The following is a 16,725-nucleotide window of genomic DNA, read 5'->3' as shown; positions in this document are numbered from 1 at the left end:
GGAATAATTTGGAGAAGAAAAGCTGTTCGTAACTTTATAATACTTAATTGCCATTTCAGGGACCCACCGTAAAAATAAATATTTTGCATCCTATCAATACAAATTAGGACGTTTAAATTGTCTGCTACAAAATTGTATGTCCATGATTGTCTCTAGTTTCTTCATTCTTTCTTTTGTTTACAGATATAGCACATCATCATCGATGTTTTAATCAATTTTTCTTCTGTGTTTGGGGAAAATCCCTAAACATCAGTTTGATTACGATAGCCATGTTCTGGATGCTCTCCATTGATTTGGATTTAGGTTTCTCGGGACAGTATACGAACGATTACAAGTTGGGAATGGTTTGTGTGTTGTCTCTCCCTCCGGGAGTGCGTCTTTCCGGTGATGGCTAGACTTTTAGGTTCGTCTTCATCGGTGTTTGTCCGTGTCCTTCGGGATCACGGTGGCTTTCTAACAGATTTTATCTTGTACTCTATGTATGATTAACTCCAGTTTCTTAGCGGAGGTTCATAACTCATGATTTGACATTTTTTTGGTTTTTTTTACATTTTTCAATTAAATGACGATTCTTATATTTCTTATTTAATAGACGGTTCTTAGCTTATCTTAGTTAAAATCTAAAAAAAGTTAATAACTCTAAGCTAAGAACTCCAGTTAAGAAGTTGAGATTAATGATGGTCGCATCTCTTATGAAAAGAATGGTTACTCTCCACTCTTTCATCGAAATTGTTTTCAGTTTCATATATTTTATCTTGTAGTCTATAAATGTATGATTAACTCCAGTTTCTTAGCGGGGTTCTTGAGTCATGATTTGACATCTTTTTTGATTTTTTTTACATTTTTCAGCTAAATGACGACTCTTATATTTCTTATTTAATAGACGTTTTTTAGCTTATCTTAGTTAAAATCTAAGAAAAGTTAAAAACTGTCTATTACTCTAAGCTAAGAACTCCAGTTAAGAGGTTGAGATTAATGATGGTCGCCTCTCTTATTAAAAGAATGATTACACTCCACTCTTTCATCAAAATTGTTTTCAGTTTCATATATTTTATCTTGTAGTCTATAAATGTATGATTAACTCAAGTTTCTTAGCGAGGGTTCTTGACTCATGATTTGACATCTTTTTTGTTTTTTTTTACATTTTTCAGCTAAATGACGACTCTTATATTTCTTATTTAATAGACGGTTCTTAGCTTATCTTAGTTAAAATCTAATAAAAGTTAAGAACTGTCTATTACTCGAAGCTAAGAACTCCAGTTAAGAGGTTGAGATTAATGATGGTCGCCTCTCTTATGAAAATAATGGTTACTCTCCACTCTTTCATCGAAATTGTTTTCAGTTTCATATATTTTATCTTGTAGTCTATAAATGTATGATTAACTCCAGTTTCTTAGCGGGGGTTCTTGACTCATGATTTGACATCTTTTTTGTTTTTTTTATATATTTTTCAGCTAAATGACGATTCTTATATGTCTTATTTAATATACGGTTCTTAGCTTATCTTAGTTAAAATCTAAGAAAAGTTAAGAACTGTCTATTACTCGAAGCTAAGAACTCCAGTTAAGAGGTTGAGATTAATGATGGTCGCCTCTCTTATGAAAAGAACGGTTACTCTCCACTCTTTCATCGAAATTGTTTTCAGTTTCATATATTTTTGTGTTAAAATGTGTATGTCCTTGTAAAATACTTTTGATATCAATACATTACTAGGTGTTTTGCCCGTGATGCGGGTTTAAACATTTGCATAATTTTTGAAAAGTTCTTTGTACACTATATTCATAGTTGTAGTAAAAATTTAATTTGATTAATATTTAATTATATAATTTATGTTTTTAACTTTTTACTAAAATACTTTTTTAGATTACAATACAATATATATAAATTATCTTTTTTAATTATATTTTTAGATTTTGGTTAATTCAATATTCTATTTTTAATTATATAATTAAGAATTTTATTTGATTAATATTTAGTTATATAATTCATGTTTTTAACTTTTTACTAAAATATATTTTCAGGTAACAATACAATATATACAAAAATTATATCTTTTTAAAATTATACTTTCAGATTTTGGATAATTCTTATTATTATTAATTTTAATCAATTATCTAATCAAATAATTTAATTTTTAATTTTTATTTTTTTAGTTTAGCTATACATTTTATTTATTAAGGATATAAACAATAGATTCCAAAAACTTAGTTCGCAAGATAATAGTATAGATGATTTTGTCGGAAATTGTTTTTTTTTTGTCTGCTACAACTTTTTTTTATTCTTTCTTTACGTATGAAAAAAGTTTAATAGAGAGAGCGGACCGAGTGGATCCTTTAAATAGGGTATGGGCCTTTATTTTCTTTTCGGGCCCCAAACCTTTCAAATATAAAGCAAAACATTATTAATAAACCATTAGGAAAAATAGTCAAATTATAATAGAAAACTTTTTCATCAAATAGTATAATATTTTAGGGGATTATGTGTACTTAACCACTTTCTTTCAAACGTACCAGAGACTCTCTCTCTAAAGCTAACAAAATAATATATAGTTGTGTCCTTTAAAATAAGAGTATCTATCATGGCTATTGTTTTCAGTTATCATGGCAGTTTAGGTCAAATAATAGCATTAATCACCAATAACCTTAATTATTTTATTTTATTTCTTCATCAGCAAAATGGTAGAGGAAAAGCAAAAAGGGCTTCCACATTCTTCCTCCCTCATCAATTATTAAACACACAAATAATAGATTATGTCTAACACTATATGTTGATATAAAATATTTTCAATATTTTGACTTTTCTTTATCTAACTATTGAATTATATGTATACGAAATCAATACAAATACGTCCTAGTCAGTTGCCTATCCTCTCTATCTGTCAACTGTTTCTAAAATAAAGTAATATTTAATACTAAACTAATCTCGTTTCATAGTATAAAATATTTGCAATTGTGGCATTGTGTACTTTCCTGCATTTTCTAGATTTGAATGATAGTATACGATTATAAAATAGAAGAAACAGTCATGGTGCCATGTTCGTTATATATTATTTTAAATGCCTCTATCATGATCTATGATCCAAATAATATTTTAAGCAAAAGATACGATTCAATTACCAATATTATAGTATGGTTTAAGTATAAAATAATAAATTGAAATTTTCGATGTGCGTTAGTGCGTTAATGAAGGGGTTTTTTTACATATTTCTATGTATCTTAGCATACGACAAAGCATAAACAATATACTCCACTAATAGAAAATTTGAAATGTTTTCTACGATAATTACACCATTTAATTATGTTTCTTTTTATTAAAACTAGAAAATAATCGATTTTATGTAATGACTAATGAATGCTTAATGGTCTGTTGAAATTTTTTTTCTCTGACGGCTAGGGCTAAGCGAACGATCAAAACAGTTGACACGTTGGCAAAAAGCAATAAACTCCTAAAGTCACCACGTGTTACCTAAACTCGTCAATATTTGGTAAAGTATTTTTTTCAGAATCATAATTCATTATAATTTATCTTTTCTGGTTCCTTCATTGAGAAGTTTTTTAATATAAGAAAATAAATTGAAAAAACCAGACAATTTCATTTGGCAGGACGCAATACTTGCATACTCCAACGTGGCATTTTTGCGTGTTTATATTATTTTAATATTTCAATTTTTTAAAGGCATTTAAATGACAGTTCTACATGATGACGTAACTACACCACTCTAAATCCACCACGTAATCAGTTAGCAGCTGTTACGCATATCAAGCGTGAACGGCTGTGAGATTAGCTTTCTCACACTTAACTCTGTCTTTGATTGTATCTACAGAGAGATTTTAAAACGGAAGGAATAGCATCGACAGAAACAAGATCCCAGCAGACGAATCAAAAGAGAGCTATTGTCCACGTGTCGTATCTCTAAAATGTCACGTGGCATCAGTCTGAACCACTGTATAACTTTGATTTGTTTTGTACGCGCTTCGCACCGCGTAATGTTTTGTAACAATATGTTTTTTATTGTAATCCCTTAGACTATATTTGCGAATTTTGCCACATGTACTTTCTACAATCAATTTCACAAAACAAATATAACATGGCTAATGAAATTGATGACATGTCTTATAGCTTAATATTATATGGACAATTGTATTTAGTGTTAATTTATATTTTTGGTAGACTTTTTAAAATATGGTAATAACTCATATATTACATTTAATGTCAATTTATATTTTGGAAATTTTTTTACAATATGGAAATAATTCATAAATCATCATTAAAATAAATATATTCAAATATGGCATTATATATTTCGAAATATAATTTAATTATATATTTTTAAATTATACAATTTTATTACTAAAATTTTCAAAAATGTATACATTTTTTTTAGAAAACTATAAAAATTTAATCGTAAAACAATTATTTTCTTATATATCTACAAATTTTATAAATATTGTTTACTTGTATTTTTTTGTAATTATGAAAATTTTACAAATTTATTTAATATATTTAATTAAAATAAATAGATAGAAAATTCTATCAAAGATTATAATTTCAAATATATACATGCATATTCTTAAATATAATTTTTATGTTTAATTAAATCAAATTTATATTAAAATACTGATACAAAAAAGAAAATTTACAATATTAATAAAATATTATTTTAAAAAATAATTTAAATTTATCTGTTACAAAATATTTTAATTTTTTTTATTGTACATAGTGCAGGAAAACACCTAGTTAAATATGTAAATCTACTGTTTTAGTCTTGTTACTCCACTGTAATTTATTACGATCCTGACCATTGACCAAAAACATTGCTGTGTGTTTAACTACAAAATCTAATATTTTACATGGGCCCTGTTACACGTCACATTCATTCGTTGCATATTATGATATTTTTTTAAAAAAAAAGGGATTACTAAGTAAAACAGATATTATATACATTTGAAAATAACGTTGATTGATTGTCAAGTTAAAAGTAGAAATCTTTCCGTATTTCTAATTTCCTTTTTATTCCCACGGACGATCTGCTGGACTCATACATCTTACAAGATGATGGTTTAGACCGTGTCAGAGTATGAAAATAATGTAATAACTATCATACACCACATTTGTGTGTGTGTGCGCTTGGGGTCAGATACACCACATAATATACATCTAACTAAACAACATTCTTTTATCATTCGAAGCATTTTTCATCTGCTCAGGCATACACTATAATAGTATCAATACAAATTACCAAACATATACGATTAAAATTTTAATTCCCTAAGATCCAATAAAAAAAATTAGATATACGATTTTCAGTGCATATAAATATAGTTATAATAGAATTCTAAATTCAAATTTATTATTTTTGGTAAATAAACAAGACAAAAGAGAGTAAGGTGAAAATACTTTAAAATAACTATTGTAAAAAAAAACTAATGTATTGAAAAAGATAGAGTAGTAAAAAGGAAGGAGAAGATTTAGCCAAAAAAAAAAAAAAAGGAAGGAGAAGAGCAACTCCATATTGGCAGCTAACTGCGGGCCCTACACTTCTCGGAAGTACTGTGACCACGACTTGAGTGAAGTTCCTCTCATCTGAGCCGTTTAGTGGTTGCTTTAATGAACGACTCAGATCAACCGGTTTGGTGCCAACTCAACACCTTTTTAGGTTTTACGGGATGACGCTTTCTGCCAGGTCAGATTGTTTTAAGCAAATTATGGAAACAATAAACTGGAAAACAATCTAACGGCTGAGTGAGCATTTCGTTATTGGCAACAAATGGTCGCAGCCGTCGATTTGTATTATATGAGTTGTATTATATTTTAGACTAAAGTGGGCCCAACTTACTTACTTTATAGGTTTTCCTCCCTAATTGAATAAAAAAATCCCGAGACTATTATATCAATTGTTCAATTTTAGAAATATCCATATATGACCATATATATAATTATTTGATTTGAAGTTATGTCAATTTGACTAATGTATCAATCTAACCTAGGAATGATCGATATATTGATTCTTACCTTCCCAGTTTTGATTTATTTTTATTGAAACATGAAAAATAAAGTTTTGAATAGTTAAAATAAGCGATTTCGACATCGTCAGAGACAGAGAACCGACACGTGGCAACATGTGACTAATCTGAATCACTTTTGTGGAATTATGATACCTCTATATAATTTTAAAAAAAAAGAGATTTCCTGGTATAATTTATTTGATTTTTTGCCTTATCAATCAAATTCTAAAACTTTAAAAGTTCAAAAGATAAGACTTATTACATGGTATTAATTCTTTCAAACCCATCTTAGACATCTTTATGTATGGTGTGGTAACTTTATTACATGTATGAATAATAAGTAAAGAATACATTAAGTAATAAATTCGTATTAACAAATCAGCTATAGAAAAGGTAAATAAGAACCTTTTATTTACTGCACTTCCAATCAAATATTTAGTTACTGCCACCAATAAAAAAACTAGTAGCCATTTGATTCTCTTGATTTTGTTAAAGGACAACAAATGGAGAAGAGAGGGTGAGAAGTGGAACCTGATATGATTAATTTTACCGGTTGGATCGGTGTGAATTGGTGGTCACAAAGATTCCATTCTGATCGTCCGATCACCTTTACCAAGGTCTTTGTGTACCGGTACTAGCCGGTGATACATCTTCTCAAGACACATTTGAATTAAAATAATATCATCTTTGTGCGTGTATATGTCAGTGTTTTGTTTTCTTTATCACACGAGTCATCGCGATTAGTGGACAACAGTACACTACCCCAGGAGCATTTTTAATAAATAGTTTATTGAAATAGTATATTTATTTTTAGTTAAATATTATTATCTGCTTGTTCGAGACTCTCAATACCTTTATTGTTTCTTTTCATTTCTTTTAATTCTCGACACAATAAAGTCAATAAAATATTGGTAGCGATAACATACACGGAAGTGTGCGATGTCAAACTTTGACACGTGGCAGTTTAATGTTTAATAACTTTGGTAACAGTCCTAATAATTTTTTCACATGAACCCCGGAATAGCATTATTAAAAAATATCGAAATTAAAGTATGTTAACAAAATACAAATGTAAATATATTTTATAACCAATATTTTGGTGTGGGACCCACATTAGATGCTGACTATTAAAATAATGAAAGAATACGTTTTTGCTAATAATAAAAGAGGAAATATCGGTTATTGATGTGAGATCTCAATAATGGAGGGCCAAGATGTAGTCACGCTGGTACATACAGATTAGGGACCGTTGGATGCGTACACACCGACGGTGGAGATTAAGAAAAGGTAATACGGCAGGAGATATGAGCCGTGGATTTATTCGGGTCGCTACTGCTTTTATTATGAGGAGCACAAATAAAGGAGATAATGGGAAGCAAGTATAGAGAGATAGAAGAAAGAAAGAGAGAGAAGGAAGCGGAAGCAATTAGAGAGATGGATAGAAATAGGGAAGCTAGACGAGTACCCATGGCGGCTGCCGGAAATGGCCTGTCACGGCGGAGGCATAGAGCCGGAAGCTTCAGAGATTCTCCAGGTTTGTATTATCCATTTCCTTCTTCAGATCTGGGACTGAAGGTATGATTCTAATGGTTTTTTTTTCTGTTTCAGAGGAGGATGTTCCGGTGGAGTTACCGGAGGCGGCGAGGCTGAGAGATCGAGGAGGGAGTTCGAAGAAGGAACGAGATCGGGAACGTGACAGAGACCGTGAGAGGGAAAGAGAACGGGATAATAGAGAGCGAGATCGGTTACATAGCCGGAGCAAAAGACGGAGAGGAGAACGGTTAGTGATGGTTCACGGAGACGACGGCGGTGACGACAGCTCGGAAGAGAGTGTCAACGACGATGAAGAATATGACGACGGCGGAGGAGGACCACCGTCCTCGTTAAAGATGCTTCCTCCTTCTAGCAACATCTCCGCCGCTTCTTTTTCATCGTCTCTTTCAAATCACCACCACCATCACCACCACAGCCACAACCACCAGAGAAAAAACTTTCCGCCAACGTCGAAAGTCTTCAGATCGCCTCCTTCTCCGGCGCCGGTGACACCTGTCGTCTCGTCGTGGAAGGCCGCCGATGAGATGATCGGTGTAGCCGTTCCTAGAAAAGCTCGGTCAGGTAGAGAGGTGAATATAGTTTTATGCAGATCAAATCTCTTTTCATTTGTTAATCTAATTTTTTCTTCTTCTTCCGGTTACAGCTTGTACAAAGAGACCGCATGAATCATGGGCATCAAGTGCTAGCGGCGGTGGTGTTTTTGCCTCCGGAGAGCAAATCCACCGCCAAGTGTCTCCGGCTTCTAATTTAGCGTCTCCCTCTCCTCCTGCTCCTACATCTCCGTCTTCATCTAACGTCTCTGCACGGAAAAAGATGGTTCGTCCTCTCAAATCTCTTTTTCATCTTCTCTTTCGTTTGACTAATTTTTTTTTCTTTTTTTTTTCTGATCTGAAGCCGTCGGGGACAAAACAAAAGCCTCTACCGCCGAAGCCAGCGCCGTGCAAGCTATCATCATCATCATCTCCGGTGGCTGTTCAAGACGAGATCGAGATAGAGATTGCTGAGGTGCTGTACGGTATGATGCGCATGCCTCTAGCGGCGTCGAAACAAGAATCGGCCGGTGAGGAAGGTGCGAAAACAGCCGTGGACGTCAAATCCAGAGTATCTTCACCCATCTCTAATTCACAAGCTCTTCTTCAGTCTTCCACCACCACATTAGCTGCAAATTCAAGCTCGTCTAATGTTTCAGCCATTGGTAAGTTCTTTTCATCCACAATGATCTGTTGATGATTTCTCCTTTTTTGCTCATTTTAGATTTTTCTCAGTTCCTAAAAGAAAGAAGCCGAGGATTATCAAATACGACGACGAGAACAGTTCTAATCTACCGTCACGCGCCGTTAAATCCGAAGCTGAAGCTCCGACTAAAAGTCAAGTTCCGTTAGGCGATCAGCTAAAGAGATCGGGATCAGCCGAAGAAGGCAGCGCGGTGTTGGATTCGACCAATCCACAGCCCAGAGAAAGCAACGCGTCGTTAGATTCGAGATCAGCGGAGAAGAAAGAAAATAATCCGCCGAAAGAGGAAACGGTATCGCCTAAAGTGGAAACTTCCCCAGGATTTAGATCCGATGGTGATGGGGCTAAAATGTTAGCAATACAACCTTTACATTTATTTTTTTTTATTTTTCTTCCCTTAGTTCTGGTGCTCAGTGAAGTCTCCGTTTAATCATGCAGAAGTTCGCCGGCGAAAGAGAAGAAGTTTGAGATAGATCTGATGGTAAGTTTCAGTTTTTCTTTTTGTTTTAATTAATTCTCTAAGATTTTTTCCTTTTAAAAAAAAATATTTTTATTTTAATTGTAAGATTTGTTAAAAAATCTTCCTATTTTGTTTAAAATATTATTTTCTATTTTTTAAACCGGTGTAGGCGCCACCTCCGGTTAGATCGACATCGGAGAGAGGCGGTGAGATGGAATGTGTGGCAGCAGAAGCTAACCCTAAAGTCACGGAAGTGGTAACGGTGAGTGGGACCTACTTTTGTTTGGTAATTTTGTCATAATTGCGGATATCCATCATTACTTTTCTACTTTTTTACTTTTGGCCCTCTTTCTTATCTTGTTCCTTTTTGCCCCATTTTTAATTCTCTCATGCATGATGAAGCAGGAAGCAAAGCCTCTGTTAAAAGAGGATGGAGGTAATGCGACGATTGAGTCTGAGGAGAAGAAGAGATCTAGAGCGGTGGCTGAAGCTGAACCTCATAAGTCAGAGAGGAGTTGTGAGCTCAAACTCGACTTGAAGAAATCTGATAATGTGGGTGTAGTAAACAAGCATCATGTTCAGAAACAGGCACCTCCGCAACAGCAACAACAACAACAACAACAACAACAACAACAACAGCTATCTATTCCAGATGAAACAGGTAAATAATCTCTTCTTATATTCCTCGAGTTTCTTACTCTTGCTAAGTTTTGGTTTCTTTAATTCATTCATTTCCTGAATTTTCCAGCTCAAGCTACCCCTATGCCTCTGCATATGTCAATGCCTGGCTGGCCTGGAGGTCTTCCTACAATGGGGTATGCGTTTTGTAATTTAAGTTGGTCAAGTTTTGGGAAGTCTCTTTTTGTTTCACTTGAACTAATAGAAAACTCTGTGATTATCAAACAGGTACATGCCACCTACACAAGGTGTTGTGCCTGCGGATACTACTAGGTCCTTATCCTCAGCAGCAATGCAGGTAATTTTAATAGCTTTCTGATGCGTTCGAAGAATCTTCTTTCATTTCTAATTTAATTTTTTTGATCTCTTTCAGCCTCCTCCACATTTACTGTTTAATCAACCGAGGCCTAAGAGATGTGCAACACACTGCTACATTGCTCGTAATATCCAATCCCACCAGCAGTTCATAAAGATGAATCCGTTCTGGCCTGCAGCAGCAGGCTCAGCTCCATTGTACGGGACCAAGGCCTGCAATCTCAGTCTCATGCCTCCCACAGAACTGCAGGGGACTGTTTTGGGAAGAAGTTCCAATCCTGGTCCAGATGTCAACTCTCAATCTACTTCCAAAGGCTCAGATACAGGTCAGAGAAATCAAATATTACTCCAACAAGCTCTGCCTCCAGGAGCAGCTAATAACATGATGGTTAGTTTTTCTTTGTCGTCCATCTAAGCATTCTTCTCCTTCCAAGTTTTGGTCGTCTTTCTTGAAAGCTGATTGTTCTTTTTTCTCATATTTTGTTTCTTTTATTGTAGCATGGTCCTACATTCATTATCCCCGTGGGCCAACAGCCTCATGCAGCTGCCGCATCTGTCAGACCTAATAGTGGCAACACAGGTTCTTCTGGTGCGACAGCTACTGCAAACTCCATGAATGGCTCTGCATCGGCTACTCCAGCTGGTGCCCCAACAATGACCTTCAGTTATCCAGGCATGCCAGGCAATGAAACGCAGTACCTGGCCATTTTGCAGAATAATGGCTATCCTTTTCAAGTCCCAGCACATGTTGGTGCACCACCTGCTTATAGAGGAGCTCCTGGACAGCCGATGCCATTTTTTAATGGTTCGTTCTACTCCTCCCAAATGATCCAGCCTCCGTTTTCTCAGCCACAGAAGCAGCAACAGCAACCGCAGCAGCAGCAAGCTGGTCAAATTCCCCAGAGCCATTCTCCAAGCAACCAGAATGGAAGTGTTTCCACTAGTTCATCTGCAGCTCAAAAGCATCTGCAGAACCAACAGCTGAGACCGCCGATCAATCATGGGAACTCCCAAGGATTTCCAACTCACAAAGTCCAGTCTCAGCCTTTGAGTTTTCAGCAGAGGCATCAACATAGAGAAAATACGCCTCAACATAGCGAGACTGTAGGAGAAGATAGCCCATCAACTGCTGATAGCCGGTCTTCTCGTTCGAGTGTTGCCTATGGCCAGAACTATGGTATGCAGATGCAACCAACAAACTTGGGTTTGATGAGTTCAGCAGTCCCAGGAGGGGGAGTGGTCGTATCCTCGAGCAAACATTGTGAAAAGAAATCACAGCAGCAGGGTTCAAAGGCTGGTATGGAATCGTTTCAGTCCCAGGGTTATGCTATGACCTTTGCGACATTCAATGGCACTAGTAGTGCTCCTTCCCTGAACATGTCATCAATTCCTCAGAATCACCCTATGTTCCACAGCATGCCAGAAGCAGCAAGGCAAGGTTACCAAATGATGGCAGCGAATGTTGCCGCAGCTCAAGCAGCCCAACAGAAAATGAACTACAGTGCTCCTTCAGATGATGGAAAGTCTGGATCTAATGCTACTGCTAATACGATGGAAGAACAAAGGAAGACAGGGAAAACGAGTGGTGTGAATGGTGGGCAGTCTATTGCTTTCTCTAACAAACACGACCTGGCTGATGCATCTGTTTCTGCTGTACCGAGTGGTAGCATCGTTGATACATCCCGTTTGCTAAACCTTGGTTCTGCTATGCCACAGAGTTCCAGTTCTATGCCGACTTCTCATCAGCAGCAACTTATGCAACAGCAGCAGCAGCAGCTTATGCAACAACAGCAGCAGCAGCATATGCAACGGAATCAATCGCAGCAACCTTATCCCACCATGTATCTCCAGAAGCAGCAACGGTATGCAACATCAGTGGCTGCATCTGCTGCTAGAACCAAAGGGTCGGTGGCGAATAATGGGAGTGGTTTTCCTGATCACAGTATCACCATATCGCCCGCGGGAGGTGCCAAGTTTCCAAATGCCAACTCAGGCTTTCCTCAGAACCTTGTTCAGTCACCTAGTAATCAGGTGCAGTCAACTCAGTGGAAAAACAATTCACCAAGGACAACAAGCACTGCCCAAGCTCAGTCTCCTTCAATACTGTCCCCATCATCATCTGCTGCTGCTGCTGCATCGTCCCTGAGAAACGTCTCGCATAAACAGCAAAGCCGTCCCCAGCAATCGCAAATATCTTTTGCGGCAAACTCGAAACCTATGGCTTCTGGTTCACCTATGCAGCAGATGCAAGGAGGTGCCAACAACCGAGCTCCGTCTCCACCAATGTTAGTTGGATCACCTTCTACATCTTCGGTCTCCAAAAACGCCGGGGGAAGCCCAAGGACAACTGCTTCCGCTTCCTCAGCAGTGAACAAAGCTGGACAAGCTTCCTCTACTACTCACTCATCATCTCAGCCGTCCAAGAACTTGCAGTCTGCATCTGTGGCGTCATCTACTGGTGGAAGGAATAATGGTCCTTCTGTTCTCGGAAACCCCACCACGAGCTCTGGATCCAAGTCCCAACAGCAACAGTTGTCAAAGCATGGGTTGCAGCAGCAAGCCCAGCTCTTCTTTTCTAATCCTTACATGCAATCTCAACATCAACAGCAGCAGCAGATCGCAATATCTCCTTCCGGTGGTTATTTCATTCAAAGACATCAGCAACAGCCAGGTTCCGCTGCTGCTGCTGGCGCCACTTCTGTCACCCTCTCCGGCTGTACTACCGGAGCCGTAACTGCCACTTCAGATCCAGCGAAAGCTATCGCAGCCGCAGCCGCAGCAGCGAATAACGTGAAAGGAGGAGGTGGAATGGGGAAAACGCAGCAACATCAGCTGGGGCCTCCAGGGTTCACGTATGTACACGCGGTTCCCTCTGCGGTTCAGGTTAAACCCGCAGATCAGAAGCAACAAGCGGGTGAGTGAAAGAAGCCCGAGAAACCATTTTTAAACTTAAAAAGCAAAAAAAAAAAAAGAAGACACGGAATGGTTCGGACAGTTGCGGTTTATAGCTTGTGGTGGCGATACGAAAGATTTTAAAGTCGGAAAAAGGAGACGGGGCAAACCATTCACAAGTGATGACAATTTTTTGGGAGGTGCTTTTAAGCATTGTGTACAATTAGTGTTTATATTATTCTGACAGGTTCAGTTCCAAAAAAACCCAAAAAAAAGCAAAACCACTGAAGTTCTAATTTTCAAAACAAAATTATTCATTCTTCTTGAGAAGGTTTGAGTGCTTTTGGTGGTGAATTTATTTTAGGGAAAAATAGCAAGAGCTAGCGAACTTGTACGTAAAATAGTGATATGTTCTTGTGTTTGGTCGGATCATCAGTTAGTGGACTCTGTAGTTGGGATCTGTTTTTTGGAAATTACAAGAATGAAACAGTATGAAGAATTTATGATTCGTGTAGGTAAGAATCAGATGCAGTGGGGAGATGGGGTGGTATTGGATCCAGGAATGTAATTGAATTTGAATGAATTCATAAGTAAAAGCTTCTGCAGTATTTTAAAAGAATTGATGAGATTTTAATGCATTCATCCAATTCTTTTTATGATGGATTTTAAAGGAGTATACATAAATTTGATAGAATACTAATTCCTCTAAATTCTATGAAATTGTTGAAATATATATTTTAAAATTTTCACGAATAAAATATTTATTAATATTAAAACTGAAAGAAAAATAATAATAAGTACTACAATATTTTATTGAGTGTAGCAATTTTATTATAAAATCATAAAACTAATAAATAAAATCTATGGATCATCTTAACTCGTAGCATCTCTCCACATATCTTCTGCTATAGTCTTTCTCCAAGTATTTGCATTTTCTCTATCTTGCTCTTGTGTTCCTAAAGGCTCTTGAACAATTTGATTCGTAGTCGTTGCAGATTGTTGAGTGTCTTCTTCAGCAGGAAATTCAGCAACATCTGATCGGCATTCTTTACGAAGGAAGTTATGCAACGCTGCACATGCTAATACTAATCCAGCTTGTTTTTTGTAAGAAAAAGGAGGTGCAGATTTAAAAATCGCAAACCTCGATTTAAACATTCCAAATATCCTTTCGATCACATTTCTCAAACTAGCATGACGAAGATTGAATAATTCGGATGCAGTGCTAGGATCACGTCCTTGGCCAGTCCATTCTTGTAGATGGTATCGAACACCACGAAATGGAGCCAAAAAATTGACTCGATTTGCAAAGCCACAATCAACTAGATAGAATTTACCTAAAATGTATAAAAGATAAATATTAATAATGGTTAGACATGTAATTTATTAATAATGGTTAGACATGTAATTTATAAATAAATTGTAAATTTTTACCTTCTGGTACTTGGAAATTGTTTGTTCTTCTAGTTAAAGCGTCATTTAATACTTTTGAATCGTGTGCTGAACCTTCCCATCCACTAAGAACATATATGAACTCCAAATCAAAGTTACATACAGCTAACACATTTTGTGATATTGTTCCTTTTCGGTTACGATAACTTGCCACCTCTCGTCCAACTACCCTTGCAGGTATATGTGTACCATCTAGCGCCCCTACACAATTCTGAAATAAATTAAAAAGAAAGGTTAAATCACATTTTTTAAAAAAAAAATAACAAAGATGAAATAGCAGAAAATTTTAATAAAAAATGAAATAATGTACCTAAAAATATGGATAGAATCGTGTACTTTCTCTAATTTTCATAGGAACTAAACCATTTGGTTTCACCATTTGGCTTGGAGCTATGACAAGTAAAGCTTTCAAAACACGATTAAAGCCAGTGCTTATTGCAAACTTGGACCTTTTAAATGTATCCTTTACTGAGCAATATCGTGAATTTTGCCCAACAGTAAGCATGAAAATTGCAAGCATCTCTTCGACAGATATGAATCTCGTGTCTTGTAAACCAGCTTTCTCTCTCAGAATACTGGATAACTTCAGAAATACATCTGGAAACATACGGTACAACACCCGAAAATGTTTAGAATCTTCTTTTAATACCTTTTGTATGTATTGTTCTCCAAGGTTTGTGACTGGTCGACGAAGTGGACGTTCAATGAAATGTTGACCCATGATACGCTTTCTTGAGTTTTGAAACTGAGCTCCGATAGCAACCATCACCACCATGAGAAATAGGCTTGCATCAAAATCATCATTATTTGTTTGATCGATATCCATCAAAATGTCTTCTTCTTCGTGGAAATTTTGATCCATGAAAAAATAACCAAGGATTATAAAATGAATCTTTAAGAAACTGAAATTTGGTTTTCGAGGTTCTCTTTTACTTTTGATTTTTTACTTTGATATATGGGTTATATAGGAAATATGTAACGTTAAGTTCTAAATTTTAAAATTGAAGTAGGTACTATTTTGTAAAGATTATATGCTATTAGTTGTTTGTTTGTTTTGGTCATGGAGCCATTTGAATCACGCCATCCCCGCCTGATACCATCAACTAGAAGGCGCATCAACAATTGACTCTCTTGAGATGTCCATTGCAGATATCCAGCTCTAGCTTTTTTTGGTAGCGACGTTTCTCCAGTTTCCATCCTAATACAGAAATAATATACTTTTATTAGTCATCTTTCACATTCATATAAAAGCAGATTATATGATATATACACACGTAAGTGATTAAACATATAAAATACAGAAATAAAAACTCATGATAGACAAAAACTATTGGAGACTACTGGAAAAAACGCCATGAAGTAATGATAACAGAAACAAAAACTAGTAGTTTAACTTTTGGGAAAACTATACTTTTTCTTGATGATTTTTTTTGCTTTGAGAATGACTGGATACGCAGTGCTGTATATATAAGAGAAGTGATCTAGGTTTTGTTTTTTTAAGAAAAAGATAAGAACTATTTTATAGGGATTCGTTGCTATATGGTTGAGTATGATAGATCTATAATAAAAAAACGTTTTTTAAAAATGGTTTGTTGAGATTTTATGATATTAACGTACTTTTTGAACAAATGAAAGTACAGAGAGATGTTATTATTGTGTTTTCACACGAGCATAACAAATCTCCTCACAGAAGCAAAGAATTGGTTCTTTGTATTTTGATGGACATTTTCCATTAAATTCTTATCAAATAACATTACTACAAAATCTATCAAATATTGAATAACAGCAGAATTTAAAGTAACTAAAAAAATGATTACAAATGCTTAATCCAATAACACAAGAATTTAAAAGAATTTATGAAATCAATAATTGAATAACAGTGGAATTTAATGGAAACTATAATTCCTTCTAATTCTATCAAATTTCTAAATCCAATACCCCCACCGTAATTACTAATTAAACGAATGTAACAAAGTTTGTCAAAACATTCTGATAGTGGAAATAATATTGAAACATATGGAAATAGTGGAAGGAAGTCAAGGGGGGCCCAACGCGTGCAAACTTTAAAAACATACAACCTTTGCCAAATTAGCACCTCCACATTTTTTTACCATCACCCTTTTTCTTTCGGTTTTTCTT

The 16,725-nt window shown here is 35.6% G+C and overlaps 1 protein-coding gene across 3 annotated transcripts; it reads left to right on the top strand.

Annotated features, from left to right (window-relative positions):
- The first annotated feature begins 7,302 nt into the window (after positions 1-7,302).
- Positions 7,303-13,638, top strand: LOC106352819 (protein TIME FOR COFFEE-like). Of its 3 annotated transcripts, none has more exons than XM_013792456.2 (12): positions 7,303-7,539; positions 7,614-8,120; positions 8,203-8,375; positions 8,454-8,754; positions 8,825-9,143; positions 9,231-9,273; positions 9,422-9,514; positions 9,658-9,913; positions 10,001-10,067; positions 10,159-10,228; positions 10,304-10,633; positions 10,744-13,638. In XM_013792456.2, the coding sequence occupies exons 1-12, from the start codon at positions 7,374-7,376 to the stop codon at positions 13,165-13,167; spliced, it is 4,749 nt and encodes a 1,582-aa protein (XP_013647910.2). In that variant the 5' UTR covers positions 7,303-7,373; the 3' UTR covers positions 13,168-13,638. The 3 variants fall into 3 exon arrangements, with proteins under 3 accessions (XP_013647910.2, XP_013647909.2, XP_022548094.2); XM_013792455.3 differs by having other exon boundaries at positions 9,655-9,913; XM_022692373.2 differs by lacking the exon at positions 7,303-7,539 and having other exon boundaries at positions 7,886-8,128; positions 9,655-9,913.
- Positions 13,639-16,725: the final 3,087 nt, after the last annotated feature.

This window comes from Brassica napus, chromosome A5 (assembly GCF_020379485.1).
Source record: "Brassica napus cultivar Da-Ae chromosome A5, Da-Ae, whole genome shotgun sequence".
NCBI lineage: Eukaryota > Viridiplantae > Streptophyta > Magnoliopsida > Brassicales > Brassicaceae > Brassica > Brassica napus.
This window is presented reverse-complemented; position numbering and strand designations above follow the sequence as displayed.